This window comes from Bos grunniens, chromosome 7, assembly GCF_055505025.1.
Source record: "Bos grunniens cultivar Pamir isolate PY7600 chromosome 7, Bosgru_T2T1.0, whole genome shotgun sequence".
Classification (NCBI taxonomy): domain Eukaryota; kingdom Metazoa; phylum Chordata; class Mammalia; order Artiodactyla; family Bovidae; genus Bos; species Bos grunniens.
The window spans coordinates 30643716-30670231 of NC_141171.1; the positions used below are offsets into that span (position 1 = coordinate 30643716).

Below are 26516 nucleotides of genomic sequence, written 5' to 3' on the forward strand. Positions count from 1 at the left end.
CAAAGGGGCACATTGAGAAGCTACCAGTTAGCTGCTGTAATAGATTCAAACCTCCTTACATATAAAAGAGGAGGAAATCATTCATCAGAATTTTAAAGGGTTCAAATTTCCCAAGAGACAATTATTCAGCTGTTCTCAACTGTGGCCACCTTGCAGATGGCCACAGATGGCACTCTGCGAGGCTCCCAGTTCAAATTCCAGAGGCACAGACCCTGAGAAACTAGAAAGAATCTCTAAATTACTCATTCCTACTTCATTATTTTACTTATGAGAAAACAGATCACAAAGAATGTCTCATGTTCAAGGCTGCACAGCTCAAGCCAGGCTCAGTATATAAATATTCTGAATTCATTTTCCCAGCATCAGCTACTACACAAGCAGGTAATTCTGCAGTCTGGACGCTGACTTTGTACCCAGCCTTCTCCAGCAGCTGGCTAAGGTGGGCACTGCTGCCCACCTTGTCTGCCGGCTCTCAGGAAAGGCGAGGAGAAAGGAAGGAGGCAGCACGAGCCACTACTTACTTGAAGGGCTTTTCTCCAGTGTGGGTTCGGATGTGGTTGTTGAGAGTGGTGGCCCCAGCAAAGGCACGACCACAGTAGCCGCATTTGAAAGGCCGGTCACTGGAGTGAGTGACCACGTGGTTCCTCAGTTCTGAAGGCTGGGAAAAGGACTGGGAGCAGTGGCCGCATTGGTAAGGTCTGCAACAAATGAAGACACTACCTGGTCATTATATTCTACATTAGTCAGTAGAAGTTAGCATCACGAGGCTAGGGCCAAAATGTTATGGTAACATTCAGTTTTTGTAACAAAGCATAGAGCTGGGGCCACTGGGTTCTCATTACTATACTTGTTGCCACAGGAACAAAATTCACAAAGCTGATGAGACACATTCAATACCCCCACGAATATTCCTTTCCAATATTAACCACACCATTTCCACAACTTCTATTTCCTACTTTGATCCCCACCCCCAGGCAAATATGGGAGCTTTGAGAGTACAGACTTGATGAAGCAGAATGGTATAAGAGAAAATATGTAATTGTCTCTCATAATTCTGTGGCACTTTAACTTTACAAAGTGCGTTAAAATCAATTATCTGGTTTAATCTTTACAATAATCCTCAAGGAAAGCAGTTATTATTATCTCTGTCAGTTCAGAAAATGGAAGATAAACTGTCCTCAAAGGAAATAAGCTCTTGATGCCAAGGTCACTCAAGAGTGATTGGACTTTATTCTAAGTCCCAGGCAAACAGGCAGGCAAGTTGGCAAGCTGCATGTGTGTCTTAAAAGATACTAGGTGGTCCTGGGCTCTGTTTACAGCACATCCCCAACTTGTGGCTATCTGGTAGCGCACAGATCAACACGGTCATGCACTAAGATTTGCTTCTTTGAAAAAGACATCCTGATTTCAATTTACTCTCTCCCCACCCACAACCCTGACTTATATTTATCCACTGGGTCTTTTTCTGAAACTTCAGCTCCCCAGTTTAATCTGGTAGCAAGCGATGATTTATAGTAGCCCAGAAATGACAGGATATCACTATGTTTGCAGGAGGAAGACTGGGATGCAAAAGCAAATGGAAGGAAGTTGTGACAAATACCTGATAATTAGCAAGATTATCAGAGCACGTTCTTTTCAGCTCCTGAGAAGGAAATCAATTTTTGGTTTTCATAAAATAGATTAAAATTCTGTCTTCTCTACAGAAGCTCTTCTGCTTACTTAAGCAGAATCTGGTGAGTGATATAAAACCTGGGGAGTTTTCCCTATTTGAGGCTATTTCATATCATTCCTTGACAGGGCTCTAATTTGTTTATCAAAATTTTTGTTAAGAAAATTAATAATCTGTCATGAGAGATATCAAGAGAGCTCAGGAAGCCCTGGCTTGTGGCGCAAACATTTCTGGCTGTGTTTAGAAAGCCAGTGACTAAAACAGTCTTAACTGCTCTCCCTTTAGCAAATGCATACGTTCCAATGACTGGAAACCAAAATGTAGGGCCAGGAGACAACGGTGACCGAGCATGTACAACAACTCAATTAAGTGCAAAATAAAGTGTACCCTCTCATTTGTCAAGTGAAGTGCTTAATTGTGGCTACTTGCCTCACTGAACACAAATACTATTATTTTACCAGGCTTCAGCACACTGAGCACTGATTGTAGAATTTTTTAGCTTGATTAATAGTCCAGGATTGGTCAATAACTCAATACTATACAATTTTAATTACTTACATTTAGAAATCTATCTGCTTTCAAACAAGTTTCCAAGAAATATATAAGAGTCCTTGGTAAGGAGTTTATCAAACTTGACAAATTGCACATGCATTTTATTACAATGATAAAATAAAGCTTTGATGTCATTAAAATTATATGTAGATGAGAATGTCCTTTTGCCAAATCTATTCTTTGTAGTAACCATTAGCCTTAGAGGGGTCCTCCAGAAATCATTCTCTCAGGGTGAATTTCTTTAATGTTACTGAAGATCATAAACAAAATAATGTATTAATATATGCTATATCCACTGACAATTGATTTTTCTAATAGTGAAGGACCATTAACATTTATTAGCCTCTGGTTATCTATTTTTAATAGCTATCACAATAAAAAATAAGCCACTAAATAAAACCAATTAATCTTTTCTTCTTTTTTTCTAATTCTTCTGTCAAAAGTTGGAGTGATTTATCTCCTGTAGTCAGAAGTCATTCCAGCCTTCTTATACTAATAATCAAGGTGGCAAAGATTTACACACCAAAGAGAAAAAAATGACCACAGAGGGGTTTATGCTGAATTATTATATCAAGGTAACAACAATGAAAGGCAAACTGGATTCTAAAACATCACCTTGGCCAGTACTAGCCTGAGAGAGGTTTGCTAGGTATCCCGTGACCTATGGCACAGCTTTTAAAACTCTGCACAATTCAGCTGAATGAATGGAATGGCCTCAAATGAGGGAAATGGAGATGAGTCCTGCTTCAGCCTCTGAACCTAATCAGCTGTGGGACTTGACAAGTCGCCCAACTTCCCTGTCCCTCATCGCTCTGGTAAGCAGGATGGACTGAACTAGTTGCCCTCTCACATCCCATCCTGTTCTGCTCCTGCTTTTAGATAATCAACAAACATGTGCCACCTAAGGATCTGGCCAAGACGCAGCCTCATGGGAGACAGCATCAACCATGTGACCTCCACCCTCCATCGTCCAGCCAGTGCCCTGTACCCAGGCTTCCACAGTTTTGTCTCTAATCCTGCTAATTAAAATATGGACTATTTAAACTAACTTGGTAAATCATTGAGACTTCCAAGCAACAAGAAAATCTAGAACTGAAATACAGGAACAAACTTTAGCTGATCTCAAAAAACAAAGTGATATCCCTTTAATTCTGGTACCCTGAAGAGTAAGATTTTAGACCATATTGTCATATTCACCTTTGCAGATACTTATATTATGTAGACTTTAGTACCAAAATGTGTACTCTATTTGCCATTATAACAACAGATCCTCTCTTTCAGCCTAGAAATATATGGAAAGTGAGCCCTCAGGAAATATAGACAAGATCTTTCTTTCTCTGGATTTTCAATATTTCTCAAGAATGAATAAAAGGAAATGATCAAAAAGTAAATTTAACATTGATTGCATCCCAGTGTTGACCTAAGCACACAGGAATACCTTTAAGACAGAATAAAATCTTCATGCCCAAGAGCAGCGCTTAGAAAACATCATGGTTACTACAGAATCTCAGATGTCACAACTTGTTTGGAAACAATTGACCTCAGGATTTAAGACTCTGTAGGTATGTTTTTATTAGCACACCCTGACTCCTCACCTCTCAGTTTACATCCAAACGGCTTTGAGGGCACAGAATCACTTGCCATTTCTCAGCTTTTTATTCTGATGACTAACATTCCCATTAACTTTTCAAGGTCTGGTTGTATAGGGGCAATATAGGGATGGAAGAGTGGGAGATGCAAACTCTTGGGTGTAAGACAGGCTTAAGGATGTCTTGCACAAGGGGAATACATTCAATATTGTGTTGTAACTACAAATGGAAAGTAACCTTTAAAAATTGTACATTTTAAAAAAAGACTCACAGAATAGAGGGTAGGGTTTGAGAAGTTCTACAAATAGAATTTTTTTAAGTGAAAAAAATGAAACTATCAACAACAAAAAAGTAAGTCTTAATTTATTAAACTCTTGGATACGATCCATTTCAGTTCCCAAAGTCTGCATCCCTTTGATGCAGGAGCAGCACAGGAGGACTGGCATTGTCATGTGCCGTGTTCAGCTTCACTCTTGGTAGGATCGCAGGTCACTGGGCAACTAAACAGACTCTCCTTTCTAAAGCACTTGGATTCTCTCCAAGTTATCGTACACATATATCATTTTATTATTCTCCAAACAAATGCAATGAGCATTCCTCACAAAGCAATCACATCTAGTAACCAGAAAAAGCTTTTGGCTGTTTGGTTTTTTCTAAACACTACTTGAGATACCTAGCAGTGCTGATGGAATGTTCTGTATCTACACTATTCAGTAGGGGAACCACGAGACACACACAGCCACTGAACACTGGAAACGCGGCTAGGGTGACTAAGAAACTAAAATATTATTTTACTTCATTTGGATTAATTTAAATAACCTTGTGTGGCTTGTTCCAACACAGAAATATCAAGTTTCAAGAAAAAGTAGGAGGTGCTCTGTCCTCAACAATGAAATATCTAAAAAAACAGACAAAGCCTGGGTCGATTTAGTTAGCATATATCAATGCCGGTAAATTTCTACGCAGAAAGAAAGCAGCAGGATGGTTTTCTGCATCCCCTGGCATTCTCTGCAACTGGTGGCTCCTCTGCCAAAGATGACGAGTAAAATGTGCAATTCATTTACTTTGAGTCTGTAATTGGTTTGGTGTACACACAGGAAAAGGATGAAAGGTTTAACAAAATTAAGTGTGGTTTGGTTTAAAATATTATTAATCCTTCCTTGATTTTTCTTTCATGGCATGAAAGCCTCCAGGACAAAAGCTGTTCAGTTGGGCCCACGTTCCCTCCGTGCTCCCCGTCAGTCAAGCCCTAGAGCCCATCCCCAGAGACTTCAAACGGGGCGCCGTTTAGGTCACTGCAGGCTGTATTGAGTGAGAAAAGAACTAAGCTCTATGTAAGAAGGAAAAGATTTCAGGAGACTGGCAGAAGTACAGAGCCAAGACACTCGGAGAACATGGAGAGCTAGGGAGAAGATAACCTTCACACGTAGGGGAGGGGGAAACAATGGAACAGAAACACCAATGCATTCCAAAGCAACTATTAGGGTGATGGATTATCTTCAGGTTCCTCCCATCACACAGCTCTTTCTAGAGTTATCTTCCCCTCTGGTACTTCCACATACAATTATATAAACAAGGACGCTCAAAACACAAATGTGAGTGGCTGATATTTGTGAGTATGTCAAATGTGAGTGTGTCCACGAGTGTAAAGGCAAGCTTTCCCCATGTGGCACAATCAAGAAGGAAAGGAAAATGATGCAAAATAAAGATAAGCACTGTAGAGACATTCCGCAGAGAATAAAATAGAACATATTCATCAGAAAATAACCCACTGTGATTGAAGGCTTTGCTTACTCCTTTCTGGAGCGCCACGACCACTGCCACTACCCCCAGTGGGACCTTGGAGAGTCTCTGCAGCAAAAAACAGAAGGGAAAGGGATTTCTAATTCCTGGTTCAAGCACAAGTCTGTCAAGCTGCCCTGGCCTGGATGATAAGCTTATGTGCCTGTGTGTACACTTGGTCACTCTGTCATGTCTGACTCTTTGCGACCCCATGGACTGTAGCTCACCAAGTTCCTCTGTCCATGGAATTTCCCAAGCAGGAATACTGGAGTGGGTTGCTATTCCCTTCTCCAGGAGATATTCCCAACCCAGGGATTGCATCACATGCATTGTTAGGCAGATTCTTTACCACTGCACCACCTGGAATAAACTTATGCTAAACCATAAATGTTTTTTGAAATCCCTAAATAATATCTAGGTTGATCTAGATTCCTATAGCTTCCTCCCTTTGAATTTACTCATGAAAGAAAAAGTCAGTAGCTTGAGAAAAGGGAAGAAGAAATTTGGAGCGGTGGGGAGGTATGTTTAATATTAGGACATCCCTGGTGGCTCAGATGGTAAAGTGTCTGCCTACAATGTGGGAGACCCAGGTTCGATCCCTGGGTTGGGAAGATCCCCTGGAGAAGGAAATGGCAACCCACTCCAGTACTCTTGCCTGGAGAATCCCATGGATGGAGGAGCCTGGTGGGCTACAGTCCATGGGGTCACAGAGTCGGACGTGACATTAACACAAAATTAAGAAATAACAATCCTGTGGCTTCTGGACCCTATTATGGGTATATTTTTATCTTTAATGCTAACTGCTACTTTGCCAGGTCAAATGAATTTTCCTCTTGTGTTCAATGTAAATAATATGGCAGTGAAAATCGGTAAGGCTGCCAATCCTGGGTATCCTCGGATCTCTTTCCTTTGTATCAAGGCATAGACTTACTGATGGTCCCTCACATGAAAAAGCTTACAAATAAAGACACACACAGTCTCTCTGATGAAAGTTCAAATGTCTTGGGTTTCATGGCCAAATATTCAGTCTGTTGAGTGAAAAATCTTTTGGACCTAAGATTCGGGGGACTGTTTCAAAACTTGGACACATCTGAAACTAAACTCTAGCTTGTTTACTTTTTGACTTTGTCTTCTGAGTCTCCCTTTCTTGCCTCTAGTTGTAGCAAGATTTTCCTATCAAAATAAAAGCATTTGTGTTTTTCAAATAGAAGGGAAATGGTTTCTGACTGGCAGGTTCTAAGTTTTTTCACTGTTTAGGGCTGAATGGGCACAAACTGCCAAGGACTAAAAGTCAGTTAATTTTTGGAGTCAATCACTAAAGAAAATACATCTATTCAGCAGTTCAAAGTCTCCACGTGGATAATAAAAGACTCCAAATCTCACAACTATGCACAAAGTGATGCTCCACTTCAGTTCTATATATTTCTCCTCTGCAGAAATTCACTCATGTGGTTAAGAATTATGGAGAGAACGTCTTCTACCCCCAAATGTGCTGGTACAGGAAAGCTTGTGAGAGTGTGGAACACCAGCCATACAGCTCTTCCAAGCCTATATCCTGAAAGCACATTATGTATCTCAGTGAAACTAGTGGGTCAAGGAGACTGAGCATCTCTATTTCCCTTACCCCCACTAACCAACTCAAATGTGATGGAATAATTCAAGCATCTCCCTGTTATTAATAAGAAACACTGTACTTTATTACTCTGCCTATAAAAGGACTCCTTCATTGAAGTCATAATTCTTACTTTTAACTTATTCATGAATGATGGTGACCCCCTCTCAAGTCTTCACCAACAAAGTACAGGGAAAGGAGAAGGAGATGAGGTGATCTACCTGCATATCAAGTACATTACTTCACCCCATCTGGGAGGGCCTGGCCAAACCACGCCTGGACATCTGCATCAAACAAGCCCAGTGGGGTCTCACACAGGATAGGAGTCTCAAGCCACCTGGATTTTTGCCAGTAGCTCTAGATTAGCTTGGAATTGGCAATAACCTAACAGTCTCTCGTGGAAGTGTATTTTGTACACTTTGTAAGTTTTCTAATTTGTCAGGCACTTGTCTGACAGATTACATAGATGCTTTACAAATTCTAACACTATTATTTGACAGAACAGACTTCACAGGAACTTAAACCAGAATACACACATGGTTTTTGAAGCGAAACTGAGGTCAGACAAAACAGTCTGTTTTGCTATCTTTTTATTTACCATGATATATTTCATTGTTTCATATGACATTCAGTGTGAAGTCATCATACTCAAAGCTAAGCTTTCGGTTCCTCCATCCAGAAATTTTCAACTATCATTTCATCTTACCTTGTGTATTCAGTTGTGATGATCACAATGAATCTCTCAGGATACACCTAAACTCATGCATACCTAAAGTCCCTCAATTTAAAAAGCAAGTTTATAATAACAAATTGTAATGCACTTCTTATATTAAAAAAAAAACCAACCAAAATGCTTTGCAAACTTTGAAAAGATATATCTTTAGGCTATCCGTATACTTGCAAGGAAAGCAAATTAAAAAAAAAAAAAATCCTTCTGGAGTAAGAAAAACATTTCCAAAACTTTTGTGTTCCCTTAAAGCCAACACTACAAAGATATGCAGAAGTCTGTTGGTATTTTCACCAGGAGGCTCTCCTATTGAAGGTAAAAGATGATACAGACACAGCTGCCTTAATGGCCTTAATATGAATGTTTCAACATCAATCAGTTACAGCAATGCTTTGATGCCAAGCAAGTGGTGTCTAGCATGGCACAAAAGAAAACATATACACACATAAAAATGCATGTGTACCCTAAAAATGGATCATTATCTGAAATAAAAAGATAAAAAATATAAATTAAATGGAAATAAAATAAATTAAAAAAATAAAAAAGATCTGCCCCCTCTCCAACATCCTCCCTGCCTGCTTGGGTTCCAGCACACTGCTGTATCCTGCAGAGCTAAGGAGGGGACAGTTGGGTGCATATATCTTAGGGCAAGGAGTGCTGAGTGGCTTAAGGTTAATCAGTGGCTAAATTAAGAAAATTAATTCAGGAGTCCTGCTTTGGAGTCTCCTATTCTACTTCCAAAATTTACTTTCTGCCTTTATATTAAAAAGTTTTTTAGGTAGTTTGCATTTAATCAAATTTTCATAGGATGTGAAGGAGAGATAAAACACTGTCCTTTCTTACTGAATTAATTTGATTTTTGTCTTTTGCGCTACCAGCTATCAAGACTGTCGAATAAACCCGTTTTGATTCATAAATAATAGTTCCATTATGTCTACTGTGCCACTCATCAAAGTACCTGAAATTTTAATTCACTTGTTCAGCTAAATTTCATCTTCAGTTCATGGCCATAAAATTCTTTATTGACAAACTTTCAAACCAACTTTGACTCCGAGGTATCTAGTCAACATTTTTCTTCTGTGTGGATATTAGTTTATTGAATAAGTGGCATCTGTTTTCCTCCACATCACTAGCAGAGTAGGTATTTCCTTTTGACAGCTTTGCAGGATTTATGGGTTTGCATGCTCTGAAGAAAAATAGTACTAAGCAAAAAATTCCAATTCATTACCTCTTAGTACTTAATTAAGTTCATACCCACGGCACACTGGAGGTGAACCCTGAGACGACTGTGACAGCAGCGGAGCGGGCAGCTATATTATCTTTGGAAGACAGAGAGGATTCTAATTATCCTGACCTCATTTTTCCACCTATGATATTCATAAGTTTGCACCTTCTATTTTGCCTCCCTTTAGACCCAGGCAGAGCTCTTTGGAAAGTGACAGAAGATTCCTTTCTGCAGCCCCCATTCATGCAGCCCTTCTACACAATAAAAGCCAAAGAAGCACCTCACATGACTCTCAACTTTCCAGACCTCTGATTGCAGGATTTTCCCCCAGGTGTGGCTGGAAGAGGCGACAGGAAGGCAAGCAGTGAGTCTCACAAGCACGCACACCCTGGGAGCGACGAGAGGTGGGGTTACCTGTCAGGGTTCTGTGTGCACACGTGCATCTGTAGCAGGATCCGCTGTGTAAAAGTCTTAAAGCACTGCCCACATTTCCAGAGGTGCCAGTCACTGAACTCCGAGTGGAGCTGGCTGGTGGAGGTGGGGCTCGCCAGGACGCGCTGGTTCTTCACGCTGATTTGATTAAATCCAGATTCCAGGGGCCCTGACTTATCCAGGAGGGAGAAGTTCCTGCCGCACGGAGTCTGGGGGAAGACAACAGAGCGCTGCTGGGGAGCCTGGGAGAGTTTGCTGCTCTTGTTGAAGGGCTGCAGGGCGTCCTGTCTGCACATGGCTTCCATGACTGTCGAGGGGACATTTACTGGGAGAACAGCAAAAGTTTGAGATCAGTTTTATTTGCCCTTCAAATAAGCAAAGCACAGGCTTCTAAAAAATTCCTAGAAGTCATAATAACAAACAACATCTAAAAAAATTCCTGTAAGTCTGTATTTTAAAAATTGGCTTTTCTGGTCTCAGAATAAATGTAAGAGCAGACAGTTTGATTTGAGGGGGAAAGCACAATTATCCAAAATGAACTCATTCAATGTCTATTTATTAAGCAATGATTATCTGCTCAAGATTTTCATAGATGGTCTTTGCCCTCACAGAGTTACTTATGACCTGAGATAAAAGACTCCATAATGAGGCTCCACACTGCAGCCCAGATGTGGAGACCGTTGAGATGGGAGGTGCAGCAGGGGACAGGGAGAGGAAGGAGGGCTCCCCGAGAAGGGGGCTTTGAGCAGAGAAGGGAGATTCAGGCCCTCTGGATTTCAGGCCTTCCGCTCAATCCTGTCAGCACAAAACAGGTTTTCAAGGAAAACTGGCTGAAGGATGAAGGCAACCCTATGAAAGATGCCTGGAGACAGAAGTCTGGCACGCTGGTGGGATGGCGGGGAATCAGGCCGACAGAACACAGCATGGGTTTTCGGCACTGGGGGAATAAAAGGGCAGCAGGGGGCAGACCTCAGTGGGCCTTTAACGTCCAAATAAATAAATAAACAAAAGACCTTGGGCCTAAGAAACAGACACTGACTGTTTTTGAGCATAGGAACAGCAAGAAAAAAGAAAGAATTAGTGTTCAGGGAGGGCCCGAGAGAGGCACAATGCACAGACAGGGTGCAGTGGATAAGGTGAAGTGGGAGGCAACAGAGTAGCAGTCACGGAGCTTGAAAGTTGGGCTTTCGAATCACAAAGAGCTATGTTCAGATCCTAACTCTGCCTTTTATTAGCATGGTCACCTAAGGCAAGTTACACAATCTCTCTGTCTCTGTTTCCTCATCTGTAAAATGAGGGCAGTGGAAATAGTAATCTTCACAGTAATAGCAGCATGGCTTAGTGATTCAGATGGCCAAGATTTAAACTCCACTATCTACACCCGTCCCTTGGTATCCAGAGGAGTTTGGTTCCAGAACCCTTGCAGATCCCCAAATCTGTTGATGCACAAGTCCCTTATATAAAATGGCACAGTATTTGCATATAATCTACTCACACCCTGCTGGATACTTTAAGTCATCTCTAGATTAGTTATAACACTTAATACCATTTAAGTGCTATGTAAATAGTTGCCAACATACAGCAAATTCAAGTTTTGTTTTTTGGCACTTTCTAGAATTTTTCTTCCAATATGTTTCATCTGTGGTTGGTTGAATCTGCAGATGGAACCCACGGATACAGAGGGCTGACTGTATTACTTTTGACTGTGGGCAAGTATAGGACATCTAAATCCACAATTTAGTCCTTGGTAAAATGTAAAACGGTCATCAGAAGGACTGAATGAGATAGTGCAAGAACTCTTCATTGGGCTGATGCTGCAGCTCCAATACTGTGGGCCCCTGAAGTGAAGGGCTGACTCACTGGAGAAGACCCTGTGATGCTGAGAAAGACTGAGGGCAGGAGGAAAAGGGGGCAATAGAGGATGAGATGGTTGGATGACATCATCAACTCAATGGACAGAAGTCTGAGCAAATTCCAGGAGATGGAGGACACAGAAGCCTAGCATGCTGCAGTCCATGGGTCGCAAAGAGTCGGACATGACTGAGTGACTGAACATCAACAACAAGGACGCTTTACCTCTGAGTGTTGTAATAATCACATGTATAAGGTGAATTCAACAAAGGAACAGCTTATCTTGCAGGGCTCTGGATTGGCCCATGCAGTTGGCCTGGCCCGTCCTGTCTTAGGAAGGAGAACTATCAATTTAAAAAAGAGACTCACAGACCAAGGGAGAGTTTGTCTAGTTGGCAGTTCTTTACCCTGAATGCATAATAGACTCACAGGGGAGATTTTCTTAAAAATACCAGAATCTCTTGGTAGGGCCTGGGCATCTGCATTTTTTAAAGTCCCCCCCAAGTACTTATAATATATAGATATGAGAACAACTGATCCAGTTCTACCCTCTCTTATAACCAAAAAAAGAAAAAAAAAAAAAAGCTGAAGGTCTAATAATTTGCTCACGGTCTAATAACTGCCCATGGTCACACATTTGGTTAAGGACACAGCTAAGCTGAAAGTTTTAGCTCTCTGATTTCCAGGGTGATTTTTTTTTTTCCTGACCACACTCCAATTCTGTGTCTACTCAATAGCTGTGTTGCAAAAATAAAAAGGACATTTCACAGCTAGTACAGAGGTTTTTTGTGTGTGTATACAAACCCATAAATAAACATAAAAGTTATAAATGCACCTATAAACCCATGCATATACATATTTATGTCTATATTTCATGTATAAAATTTGTGTATAATTTCAACTTCTGGGGCAAAAGTGTATCACCAATATGAAATGTGTGCACACATTTTAGACTTTCAAAAAAACCTTTGATTGCACAGAGGCTGTGACTTCTAAACTACATACTGAAAGATAAAGAGAAATGTTTTATGTTTTGGCTCTTTCTTAAAAAACAAAACACCAGTACTGTCAAGAGATTAAGGTAAAACTCCTCTTACTTAGCCCATTTATAACTAATCCGGAAGAGATAAAGCAAAGGGAAACCCGCAGGTCTTCAGGCAACACAGAGCTCTGGTGGGTTGGGAAGGCCAGACTAGCAGGAAGGAAGGCAGGGTGGGGAGACTGTGGAATGAAGATGTCATCAACATGCAAGAGAGCAGGAAAGCCAGCCAGAAGCTCACTGCTGGAAAGAGGAATATGATGTCTCTGGGGGAAATCATACAAATAATACTCTGAGTATAGATTATAAAGGCTGACTTCTCACTTAAGCTCTTGGAAAGTAACTCAAGAAACTCATTTTCAAAAATTGTTAAGGTCACATCACCTTTCTATTAAAGAAAAGAATGTGTGGGCCAATAGATTTTTCTAAGTTTAATAACCAAAGTCAAAATAGTAACAAAGAAAAGTTTATATTAGCTTTTAGGATGATTTGGGATAAACAGGGATCTAAGTTAATGATAATAAGAGCATTGAGGTAATAGGAGTTGGGATGCTTATTCTCTGTCTTATTTTCTCTTACAGGGTCCTCAAAACAAACATGTTTTCAAGATATACCAGCAATGCTTACACTCTATATTCTGCTTTTGGCATCACCTTTTCTTGTACTTGTGAATAAATTCAATCTTACTGAACGAAATGGGCATATAATTTAGAGAGAGAAAAAAGTAAAGCTAGGAATGGATAATTTTCACAAAAGAACTGTATTTGCTCTCAAAGTTGTTCTGCAGAGTGCCTGCACATGCCCACAGACCCTAGAGGTCTAGATACCCTTAAAGGTCTAGAACTTTAAGCAGGACTTAAAGGACGCAGAGGATCATTCTTTCTGAATACCACTTTGATGGGGCCAATAAACAAAAGTATTAATGAAAAACAGGGAATTATAAGAGGACAAGAAATGAATCAGAAAAGACTATGCTATCCCAAGCCAAGACAGTCCAGACAACTGCAAAATGCCCAGAGACAACTAAGGAAATTCCTCCAAAGGATAAAGGGGTTTCTCCATGAAGACATGGTAAGCAAAGAAGACTTTGTCTTCAGTCTATAAGACAAAGATTGAGGGGGAGAGGGAAAACTCTGGAAGCTCTAAAGGATATACTCAAGAAAGAACGTGAACTCACCAAATCCTGCGAAATTAAAATTCTGAGAGAGAGCAATACAGGATCTGTATAACAAAGTCCTATTTTACACCCTCAGTCATTCATTCAGCCCATGAGTGCTTACAGAGCATTGGTGACAAGCCAGACACTGCAAGCGCTGCAGATATAGAGGAACAGGACAGTAATAGCCCGACTCTCAGACCATTTAAACTCTCATGAGAGAGACAGATATACAAACGTCTTCACAATTATTTACTTGGTTTCATCAAATTTAAAGTTCCATGAATTGCAAGCTGCACCATTAATTTTAAGTCACTGTCATTAATTTTAAGTCACTGTGCATTGTAAGACCAGGTTCAGAAAGATTAAAATGCAAAAAAATATGCAAATCTTAGAATTGACAATATATAGTCTCTACAAGTATAACTGCTGTGACAGAGAAGAAAAGGAGTCAGGAAAACATCTATCAGGGCTGGAAACTTGGGGTAGGAAAGATAGTTTCCTTGAGACAGATACCTTGAATGTGAAGTAAGTTAGTACAACAGAGGACGGTGGGATCTGTAGCAAACCAAATAGAGCATGGGCAGTCTGATGATGCTTGAATTAGAATTTTACAAAACACTAAGTGAGCCATACAAAACATTTCTGAAGACTATATGTAGTCCATGGGCTATCATTTTAAAGAGCTGGGGATTGATTATAAGAGTAACGGCAATCCAAAAAAGGGGTTGAAGCTAGGGTGTAAGGTGATTGCACTTATACTTTAAATGCACCATCACCCTATATCATTAAATGAAAAAGTGAGCTGCAGTACAAAAAATCTAATAGTAGTAGTGTTAGTTGCTCGGTCATGTCCGACTCTTTGTGACCTTATAGCCTCTAGCCCTCCAGGCTCCTCTGTCCATGGGATTCTCCAGGCAAGAATACTGGAGGGGGTTGCCATTCCCTTCTCCAGGGGATCTTCCCAACCCAGGGGTTGAACCCAGGTCTCCTGCATTGCAGGCAGATTCTTTACCATCTGAGCCACCAGGAACCGAGAGGCAGAGAAAAAGAGGGAGAATGTGCACAAATGAGAGAATGGGCAAAAAAATACATCTGGAAGGACACCTTAGAATGTGTCAACTCCCTGCCTCTGGAAGAAGAACTACATGTCCGTATTATCTTCTGAATTCTGATCAACGGAACCAAAAGTTAGTTAAAAACTAACTTTTAACCAAATAAGTGATTAAACTGAAACAACAAAATCAATGAGACTTCACTTTGGCTGCTGTGATACTAAAACGAAAAATGCAGAGGTCCAGGCCAAAGCTGTTTGTGAGGCTGATCGGGAGGTGGCAGCAGAAATGGAAAGAAAAGCATTTAAGAATATATAATCAACAGGGATTTATGAATGACTAGACAGATGGGCTGAGAAAGAACAAGGTGTCAAGGTTTCTAGAAAGAACAGCTGAGTGAATGGGAGTGAGGTACTGAATTGGGAGAGAGACAGCTTGGGGGACAGAGTAGGATGGTTTCAGTTCACTATGTTGAGTTTGAGACATCTGTGAGACAGGCAAGTGCAGGTGGGAATTCAACAGGTTGACAGGAGCCTGGGTCTCCAGTGAGAAGTCTGAGCTGGCAATATAAATCTGGTAGCACCTGTCTGAATTCAGGTCCCCTGGGAAACAGTCTGAAATGGAGATCTGCGTTTTGTGTACAAGAGGTTTACTGCAGAACGAGGAGAGAGGATGGTGTCAAGAGCAATTAAAAGCACTTAACTAAGCACTTAATTAACCTTTCGAGTCATCTGGCTTTGGAATAACGGGAGCAGTCCTTAATACCCACCCACACTGACCAGTCCCTGGACACAGGCTACACGGGGAGGGAACACGACCAAGGGTAAAGTGGCTCTGTAGGCTGAAGACAATTCAGCTCTCAGCCCTCTACACCCTCAGAAAGCGGAGGGATGCGGGCCTCAATCCTAAAGCAAGGCTCGCAAGGCGCCAAGGACTGAGGCATCCAAGAGGTCAAATCTCTCATGACAGCGGGCTCCTCTGTGTCTTTTGCCGCTTCCTTCAATGAAGGTGTTTTTCAGTGGCCACTGCCTTCTATTGGAGTCCTGAGCAGATACCTCTGGGGTGGAACTCTTCTCTGCTTGTTCTAGGACCCTCCATGTCCCTCCAGTTCTGGGCCAAGTTTTATATCAGCTTCTTGGCTTAAGGTTTCCACAACTGGCAGGTAATGCAAAACCCAACTCCATACCCTCCCATAGCTGGGGCCGGTTTTGGAATGCGACATACTGCTTTCATCAATGGCCCCAAATGGAGAGCTCCTTGGACTACGGGCCTGAGGGTAGCACTTTCTAGTCCCCATTCAGGGACAAACAGTGATTTCTAGTTCCCGGATTTATGGGAGGGGTCCAATCTCAGCTGCCCACTGTGCACGAGGGCCTGGAACTGGACTTGTCCCAGTTCCTACCGGCCTGGTGGCTCAGAGAGTGGAGAATCTGCCTGCAACGCAAGAGACCTAGGTTTGATCCCTGTGTTGGGAAGATCCCCTAGAGAATGGAATGGCTACCAACTCCAGTATTCTTGCCTGGGAGAATTCCATGGACAGAGGAGCCTGGCGGGCTACAGTCCATGGGGTCGCAAAGAGTTAGCCAGAACTGACTGACTATCACTGACACCACCGAGGCCAGCTCCCTGCTATGGCCATGTCACAAGGCACCCGTATTAGGTTCTACAGTGTAGTTTTTGCTTATGTGCCTTCTCCTACACTGAGCCCTTCGAGGACAGGGTCTGAGGTTTTGTTCCCCATCACGATGCTCCCCATAGGGTCTTGCAGACCGATGTTCTTGTTGGACTGAACTATACCATCATCTCCTCAATGTTCACAGACAGAAGGCTTGATGGAGCCTTCTCTACCCAGGGCCTAGTTCCACACTGTTGGTGGGATGGTGGGGCCAGGGCACCATGCAGAGGTGCCCGTCTTTATTTTCTGCTCTTTAAAATCAAAACGAAAAGGCAGGCCTCTCTCAGACAGAGTTTAGTCCAGTGTAACAACCTCTGTGTTGCCATCAAGTTTCACATTCCACCACCTCAGCTTCATATGCCAAGACAGAAAAAGCAGCAGGAAGACTTGTTTAACATTTATTCCCAGGTTTTTTTTTTTAATTTCCTCTGAAATGAATATGAATACACTATGGTCTTTACACTCTGCAGGAGCTAATCCCCCACTGGAAGCTTTGGGGAACCTCATTCCTCCTTGCGGATACAATCTGTCGACACAGGCGTTCCTTCAGGCTCTTCTGAAAGGCCCACAGTGGACGCAGCCGTGCTCTCTTTGCAGCTCTATTACATTTAGAACTATGGGTTTTTTTCTTTTTTCTTTCTTAAAGAAAATAACATATGAATTGCTTCCAGAGCCCAAATGCCTGTGTGAAACGCTGCCCTCTCTTTGAGGCAAGGCGGCTTTCAATGGCTGGTCCGGGCAGGGAGCGTGTCCCACTGCTTCGTGGCCGCTGCCAGAGGGGCCAGTGCCTGAAGCCTGAACCCACCCCACACGCTCAATAGGAAATGTGTACTTTCACCGTTGAAAGAACCATGGGAAGAAAGTGGTATTTTTATAAATGAAAGTGCTTAATAAGTATTATTCACTAAGCAAAATCATATTTTCCTTGAATGTCTTGGATCATGTAACAATTTTATTAACCAAGAAAAAACAGCTGGCTGAACTTTGTATCCATCGCTTCTAATAATGGCAGTAAAATCCTCAATATATATCCAGTGAGTGTGTATTGTTTACTGTGTGCACAGCACTAGAAGGAGGCTCTGTGGAGGCATTTTGTCAAATAAGTCTTTGATCTCAAGAAGCTTCTTTATAAGGTACCTAATTTATTTTGTGGCTAGCTTGGTAGAATAAAAATTGTCTTCAAATTGCTAATCCTGGTGAGATGATTTAAATTACTCAGGGCTGTGAAAGGCTATCTGTTAAATTATCTGTCCATGCCCTTTCACACATTTGCTCTTTTAAATCACACCGAGTATTTTCTCGGTACAGAAAAAAGAGCCCTCATTATAAAGCCTCCCTAGGTACCTCTGTGAATCATATGGAATGAGAATCCATCTTCCAGTTAGAGTCAAAGCTGTATATCTACCCCCACGCCATCTGATCAAGCTTTCTACTGGTTTCTTGGGTGGCCAATCCCATGATAGATATACGACTTTGAGACAGGAACTGAAATAAAATTCCTATAATACCCTTAGGGGGATGGGGGATTGTCACTGTTGAACATTTTAGTCAATGACTTAATTCTCTTTCAACTTCCCTCCACCCTTACTTAGAGCTCTGAACTCAACCCAAAAGAGCTACATGGTTTGTCTACTGAATCCATAATACTTGAAAGTGCTGAAGTTTTGCGAATTTCCTTCCAAGGATTTCAGGTGCTAAATGATACATAACATGTGCCCTGGTAGAGTTTATTCAATACTCTAATCAGCAACCTCAAGAATGCTTCACAAAGGCTGAACTATGGGAGAAAGAAGGTCTGAGAAGCAATGCCCCTGGGGTTGCCACCAAGCACATTTTGGATGGCACTAGCATACAACCTGGAGACCAGCTGGTACACTCCCAGACACCACAGTCAGGTGGCTGTGAATGGCACACAAAACCCAAATCATCCAGCCCAGGCCCTAAATCCCTCTCATCCTTGTAACAGCATCACAAGGTAGAAGCAATGTTGCAGACGTGAGACTTCCACCCCAGAGATCCACGTCAAAGGGAAGAAGAGCATTCCCTGAGCAGTCACTTCACGCTTCCCATGAGTGACTCGTAATCCAGTTAAGTGGCCACTCCATCCACCCAGCTCTTCAGACCAAAGCCCTGGAGTTATCCTTGACTCCTTTCTCTTACTCGGCATCCAACGTGTCAGCAAATGCTGTTGACTTTACCTTCAAAATGTACCCAGAATCCAAGCGCTTCTCACCACCTCCACCACTTTTACCCTGGTCCAAACCACCATCACCCTTCCTCCCTGGATTCCAGCAAGAGCCTCTAGCCGGATCCTGCTCCATCCTCACCCTCACTGTCAGATCTCCACTAAGTGGCCAGAGTAAACCTGTAACAACTTCAGTCAGATCATATCACTCTTCTGCTTGAAACTCTACAATACTGCATTTGTCCAATGCAAACAGAGTAAAATCCAGAGTCTTGACAGTGACCTTCTGGACTTTATAAGATTCTTGTCCCCAGATCTAAGTTAACTCCCCCCAACCCACTCTCTCCAGCTGACATACCTATGCTAACCATTGTGATGCCCTTCCTACAGGCCAGTAGCATCTCCATCTTGAGCCTTTAGGCTTGGAGTCCAGCTGCCTGCAACACTCTGCTCCCAAAGAACATGTGGCTTGTTCTTTCACTTCCTTAAGTCTTTGCCCAAAGGCCACCTTCCTCGTAGGGCCCACATTGGTCATCTCTAAACCCGCAACTCCCAATTCCCAGCACTCCTCGCCCCTTCTCTGCTTTGTTATCTCTATGACACTTATCATCACACGACAAACTAACTTACATTTATTGGTTGATAATCTGTCTCCCTCCATTAGACTATACGCTCCATGAGGGCAGGACTTCCTGTATGTCTTGTTCACTGCTGTACTTAGAGTATGCAGCAATGACACTGGTCCTTAGTACGTATTCAACAACTATCTAATGAATGAATGAATTTTTGGACTATGTGCTACGTACTTTAGAACTCTACACTTTGATGTGTTTACTTCCAGACGTTCCTTGACATGCACACCAGAATATCTTCAGAGTCTGTAGCAGGCTGTACTAAAGAAGGAAATAGAAGGCCGTATAGGATTTATGGAATCTTTCTGGATCAGATTCCATCTTTTAGAAGGTGAAGCTACACCGAGGTTCTAACCAGGGGAGCTGATAACAGTGCTTTTCCACATGTGTACCTACACCCAGTCTTGGGAATGCTGAGCATGGAGCCATCCTGGGAAGACAGAGCATACTGGCCGCCATGGCCATTTCTGCTTCTAACACCAACCACACACTCATGTCCAACATGGAGATTTTCCCCTGTGAAAACAGACACTCCCTCAAATAGGAGCATTACTGCAGAAAAAAAACTTTCCAATGGAAACTTGGTAAGTAAGAGGAATGTACTTATATGTCCAAAGATTCATTTTTTTGATTTGAGATTGGCTTGGGGTTAGGGTAAAACAGAAAAAGAAAGTTGAGCATAATATGCTTTTTGAGGATTCTATTTTTTTTTTACAAAGAAAACAAAGATAACATGGAAAAGAAATATCTGATCATCAGCATTTTGATCAGTAATATTATAAATATTTTTTTTCAGTTCATATGTGTGTGAGAGAAAGTAAGTAGAGAAGGAAAAATTAAAATAACACTTTTTTTCCCCCAAAATTAAGTTTCTTACATAAATCTGTTCTCTCTGCTTCTTTTTCTACTGCATAATCCAAATTTATCAGTTCACAGATCAGTCAGTTGGATGACAAGAAAAAAATTGCATCATTCAAACCAGTGTTTCTCACTGAAGCACATCAAAATCACCCAAATCTAAATCTATTCCAAATACTAGAAATCACCTTATAACATTTTCCCCAAAATTGATAAAAACAAATATATAAAGTTTATATGAAAACTACTGCAAAGGTTTGCATTAAATTATTTTTTCAAACATAATGATAGTAACAGTAATAAAGATAGAAGAAAATTACACGGTTCATTTTAGACTAAGATGTTTAGAGACAAATTCCTCAATCATATGTCTATGGTTTTGACTACCATTTCTTATTCCAACAACTACTTAAGAGGAAGAAAAGCCAATTGACTGGAGGGGTGTTGTTCCTGATTAAAGAAAGTGTTGTCTCCTTACTTCGTTTTTGCAAACAGTGTGACTCCAGCAAGACTGTGCAATCCTTCAGAGCAGAAGTTATAACTTATGCTGCTCTTGGAACCAGACACATAGTTGGTACTCAGTAGATACCAGCTGCCTTAACACCACTGCTGGCAATGATTTAAACTAGGACAAAGGTTTTCAAATCATAAATGGGTGAAAAAACATTGAGCTGTATAGGTCAAGACATCCTTGGAAAAAGCACAGGATATACAAGGAAAAATAAAATGATGGAACAGACTTGTGCACATTTGTGTTACACAGCAGAGTGAACCACATTTCAGGAGTTTCAAACAACACTCTTATTTTAAAAGTTAGTTTTGAAATAGGTATTTGGAAATGTGAATTCAGAGCTAAAATAAATTCTTACAGTTTTCATCCTGGGCAATGCATTGTAAAGGGATCCCAAAGAAAGACGTATAGCTGTCATTGTACCACACGAGAAGCTCGGTACCCCTGGGAATATCTATACAGGCTCGGTAGAATATATTCGACCTATTCAAAACAAAAGAAAACCCAGCTTAGTAATCGGTAGGACTCACATGCTCCATCCACATTGTTATTGCCCCAAAAAAGTTCTGCCCAGTTTCCCACCTAAACAATTTCTGTTTGTAATAAAATCTGCACCCACCTTATCGTTCCCAGCAACCAATTAGAGCCTGTAACCCAGTACGATAAATAGCTCACAGTTTATTTCCACAGTGTCCTTCCATGGAACATCCTGGCCAAAGAGACAGATATTTGGCCCCGGAGAGTCAGCAGAAAGGAAGAGTTCATTTAAAGAAAAAATTTCATCTCACACTAACGAGAAAATTCTCTTTCTTGGTAAACTGCAGACTCTGGTACGTCGACCCCACATACAAATTAACACCATTGATTTCTTATTTGAAGGAAAAGCGTTAGGTGTATTCTTACAACTTGGCATGGGAGTTCTCAAATTTGTAATAAAATTAAGCAGCTTTGTGATATAAGGGCTAAGAGAAATAAAAATCTTCCCCATAGCTTTTTTTTCCTCTAAAATTTGATACAGAAGAAGAAGGAAAATAACCCTCTTATGTGAAGTGGATGGAAATTCAATAAATACAAGAGGGGCACTTTACTCTGGCTGAAAGATTACACTATGAAATGACAGAGTGAAGGTACCAAGAACTAAACAGCCATGGCACAGTGAATAAAAACCTACAGATTTAAAAAAAAAAGAAAAAAGAGGAGCCTGTGATCGGTTTTCTCAGTGAAGAATTGCTACAAACATTAGCCTCAAGTTCAAGATAAAAGGGTTCAGGGTTGGTGAACCTTAAATTTAGCCTTTCTGTAAGGAACTGGCCATAGCAGGGCAATCTGTTCCTTGTACAACACTGTAGACATAAGGCGAATCCTTCACCACATTTTTCACGGCGGTGAGATATGCACTTGTCAACATATTTTGTCACCACAAAGTGGCTCTTGGCAATAGGATCATAAAGATCAATAAAAAAGTGCAGATTCTCAATATTTTACTTGCAGCTGCAAAAATTTCATTTATCTTGTTATTTTCCTTACTTGCTGCCATTCTGTCTCATGAGGGCACTGCTAGCTAAGCAGAATGTTTTTCCCCAACATTCTATGAATATCTGACAAAAACTCCAGCCAGTTGTCCAGACCTCACTCCCCTTCCTCCCTCCGCATCTCCAAGAGCTGTGCATTTTATTAATTCTTTCCACTGCTACATAAAAAAATCAAAATTGGAGCTGGGATATAAATCACTGGCATCTCCTAACTTGAGAAAAATTGAGTCGACTTTGTACTTCACCCTTGTAACATTTCATCTCTCGGTTTGGCTTCCCTTAATATAAACACAGCGCCGGCAAATGAATGTGCTAAAACCAAATGACACACTTTGCCGCTGAAAGAGCAGAACTGTTTTCGAGCGATGGGTGGTCTTTTGAGGCAGAGTAGGCCAAAAGGGGAAAAAGAAAAGTGTAAGCGTACACCGTTCCTTACAAGCGGGCAGAGCTTCCAAAACTCGCAGAAATCTCTGCATGTTGAAGCACATCAAAGGGATTTTTCCCTTTTCAGATAATATTTCCTTTGCTGACATGTATTTAGGATTGTGGTTGGATGACTCATAAAGATAGCTTCATGGCGTCCCAACGCAGCTGAAGCGGAACACACGCCAACAAACATTATTGTCAGCCTCAAAATAAAAACAAAACGTTCAGCTAAGGGTCAATCAATCAAGGGCGCTTTGAAGAAAATTCCATTTAGATATTACAAATCATAACAGAATGAATCTAAACCAGCTGACTTTTTGTGAAGAGGACATTCATGTATAATAAAAATTAGGCTGGCTCTTCAGGGTCCAACTTTTCTATTTTCTTACTCTTGGACGTGGTCACTGGTGATGGATGCCAGTTTTTAAATTGTGTTTTTGTAGTTCATTTTATAAAGATCTGAGGTAATCGAAAACAGATCGGCAGAGAGAATTCAGTGTGGAAGCACCATAAGGAAGGGAGCAATAAAACCCACTTAATATTGACAGAAAGGTAACGACTTTCTCATGCCCACCTTTCTTGCAGGGGTTTCTTATTTACCCAAAGTCAGAAGTCTCCTCAAGAGCTCCCAGGGTGCCCATGACGGAACCAGCCAAACTATCTCTTGCCGAGTAGACAAACACAATCTTTACTACTTTACTAGCTCCGAGTTTTATAAAAACTTCACAACAGAGATGCAGCTGCAGGGAAGGTGGGTGAAGCCCATATACAGACTGTAACCAGATACCATCGTGTGCAAGTTCATATAAACCCTTATGTAATGAAAGATAACTGCCTAGGAAACCAAGGCAGTGAGTCACATGCTGTCCAAATATGTTCCCTTTGAATTTGGAGGCCTTCGGAGAGCAAGCCAGATTTGTGCAGCCTTTAACCTATAAGGGGAATAAAGTTTGCTTCTTTTTTTAAGGCTTCATTTTTAAAAATAAAAAAAAAAAAGAAATTGTCATCAGCAGGACTCCAAGTTGCCGAGCAAGGCTCCTTCTGCTTTGATGTGTCTGTGGTGCCTGATAAAGTTAAACAGTTGCTTCTGATTCTAAAGGGAACGTGGCTGTTTATAACTGAGGTCATATATTTACATGGCACATGTTTTCGAGGGATTCTGAGAAAAGAAGGCTTCGTGGCAGGGCTTTTTTCCTATGGGATCTGTGTTTGCCTTTGGGTTGCCACTCTAGCCTTTAGTACTTGATAGAAATGCTTGACCAACAGGTGCATCAGGCAGGTGTGGCTTTAGATCTGGGATACCCACTGGCTTTTCTGCCCCTCCCCCACTCTAGGCCTCCCTATGAGACTCTGGGAACTGGGGAGGCTTCACCTCATCTCCACTCACCTTTGGGATTTGCCAAAATATCTCAGGGGACTGGTGCCTTCTCTGTGCTCTGGAACCACCCCATCCCCCTGAAACATACTCTGAATGGCCGCAGGACCACAGCCAAATGCTTTGGCACCTTTCAAGGGATCAGGAGAGGTTACTATGACTCAGTCAAGGCTGTTGAGCACAATGGTTTCAGGAAAGCAGCCTGGGGAAGGTTGAGACTTCTTGATTTCCCATGCCTTTGTGCAACTCAAACTGTTTCCTCTGAGAGACAGCCAGACTGAAGGCGACTGAAAGCAAGTGACGTGGGCTGAATCTGTGACCTCCTGTTTGCGTGTGGACACATCTGCTGGGGAGGAAATCACTGCAAGTCAGTGAGTTCACTGGGCTCACTCAGGCCATGGTGAACATTCATGTGATGATGTGGAAGTAACTTTTTCATGTGCAGTGAGTGAAAAAGGCCTTCTCCTAGCATCCTTATTCCTGAATTCTCAAGAAATGACTGTTACAAGAACTAGAGAGATATCACAAACCTAGCAGAAAAAAAAAAAAAAAAGAAATTCCTGCCAGCCCTGCAGAGTTCTTCAGGACTTCAGGACTCTGCAGGATTTTTTCAAAACTAGCAGCAAGCCTGAATTTATATATGCAAGGCAAAGGGCTTCGGCTTTGTAAGTGGTAAATCAAGGTATACTTTACCTGTACTGAACTACTGTTAGATTCTGTTCTCCGCAGTGCCTTGCACATCGGATATACCTCATCCAGCTCGACTTACTAGGTTCCCCACCATCAATAAAGTGCTGTAGTGTCCCATCTTGGTCATATATCTAGAGAAGAGGTCAGAAGGTCAAGTAGTTAGAACGAATCATCAGCAATCATTTCCCCTGCTTCCCTTGGTGTCTTTATGTGTTGGCTGCAGCAATTTATTGCCCATAGGTTTGCTAGTGCTCAGGAATGCTTGTGGAAACTCAACTAGAATAACAGGAGAAAAACATTTTCTGGTGATGCAAGTCAATCACGTTTTTCTTATCAAGCCAATCTTCCCTTTATTAAACATATTTGTGGCATCTCAAGGATGTGAGTGACCATGTTTCCCAAAGAATATTTAACCTCTTTTTGACAGGCTACTCTTTAGTAATGAACTGCTGGATAAACAAAGCAAGCTGAGAGGCGAGGCCACGCTGACATGGCTGGAACATCCACATGAGAGGCCCTCGTCTCAAACACGTAACTGGTCGAAGGCATCTGGGAGGCAGGGACTGTCGGCTCAACAAGCCGGGTGACACCTAGCAGGGGTTGGCGCATTATGGAGCTGTTTCAGACTGATAAAATTAGACTCTGATTTGGATTGAAAAAAATGGACTCTCACCTCGCAGAAGATGTAGGACTTCAGCTGTCAGGACCTGAAACTATTAGGAGAGGAGTCATCAAAAAAGAGGGACCCTCGCAAAGGGAAAGAAAAAAATAAGAAAAGTTTCCTATGGATTTAAAATGTCTTAACTGAGGTCGGTCTAATCATTATTGCCTTAGATCACCTCAAGCAGATTTTCTTTCAAGATCACATCCAAGGTAATGGAATCCCAGGCAATGAGCATGGGACCAAAAACCTTCTGCTAAACAACTGGCCAGCCCAGGATGTTGGAATCAGGGCTAACAGCAGAAACAATCAGCCCCCACTTCCAGAAACCAGGCCAGCCCTGGGCACCTTGGAGGCTGGGGTATCTGGAAGGGTGGATTGGGGAGTTATATATGGGCAGCAATTCTGGAAGGCCATCCTCAGTCCTAGGGGCAGCCAGGAAGCAAGGGGTACAGTTCTCAGAAGGATCATGGCAAAACTGGGCCTTTTAAAGAAAAATCAGCAGTAAGATTGTGTTCCGCAGAGCATCCTGAGAAATTAAGTCTCATTCTTGCTAATCAGCCTTTCCGCTTTTCTTTTCCAAACAGACACAGAGAACAAGTCTCCTGGAGCGCCTCACTGGTTACATTTCAGCCCTAAAATTAGTAAGGTCATTCATATTAATTTAGCTCAGCATTTCTATTCTGGGGGCCAAAAGACTTAGTGATGACAGTTCTTTTTATCATCATCAGTCATTTTAAAACAGTTGATTTGTTTTTTGGTTTTGTTTTGTTTTTTTTTTTTTTTTGGCTTTCTTGAACTCATTCGTCTTCACCCCCAATCTTTCCACTAACCCCCACAAATAAAACTAGAGATGAAGCCAACCTAATCAATATAATGGTTGGAGAAGCTATGACTGGGTAGCAGGCTAGAATGATTATAGTTGATAATCAATGTAGCCTGAGAAGAATGAAGAGAGTCCTAGATTATATTTAAGATAATGACTTTAAAATCTTAGTTTAGGGATGATAGCAGGAAATGGGAGCATTTCATGTGGTAGATACATCTGCTCCGTAAGCAACCTGATGACAGATTTCCTATTTAGGTAAGATTATTACACGGTACTTATTTTGTTGCTCTTATTTTCGTTTTAGGAAACTGGTTCAAAGGCTCAAAGTCGCAATCTTGAGTCTGCTGTCAACAGCCCATGTGACACTGTACAAAGCCATCAGTTCTTTGAATACCACTATCTATCTATGCAGCTAAGCTAAGTCACTTCAGTTGTGTCCAACTCTGTGTGACC

General features: G+C 41.6%; 1 protein-coding gene across 10 annotated transcripts in view; it reads right to left on the minus strand.

The window, feature by feature from the left end:
- The window catches only part of PRDM6 (PR/SET domain 6), a 109162-nt gene that overhangs the window by 7482 nt on the left and 75164 nt on the right, over window positions 1–26516 (minus strand). For 5 of the 10 annotated variants that reach the window (XM_086410659.1, XM_086410658.1, XM_086410664.1 and 2 more), the window contains 4 exons: window positions 24577–24704; window positions 20909–21033; window positions 9571–9913; window positions 522–698 (listed from right to left, as the gene is read on the minus strand). In XM_086410659.1, the coding sequence (XP_086266785.1) occupies window positions 522–698; window positions 9571–9913; window positions 20909–21033; window positions 24577–24704 (773 nt within the window). Of the gene's footprint in view, window positions 1–521; window positions 699–9570; window positions 9914–20908; window positions 21034–24576; window positions 24705–25246; window positions 25287–26516 lie in introns of all 10 variants that reach the window. The other 5 variants (XR_015167052.1, XM_086410667.1, XR_015167053.1 and 2 more) reach the window with 3 other exon arrangements.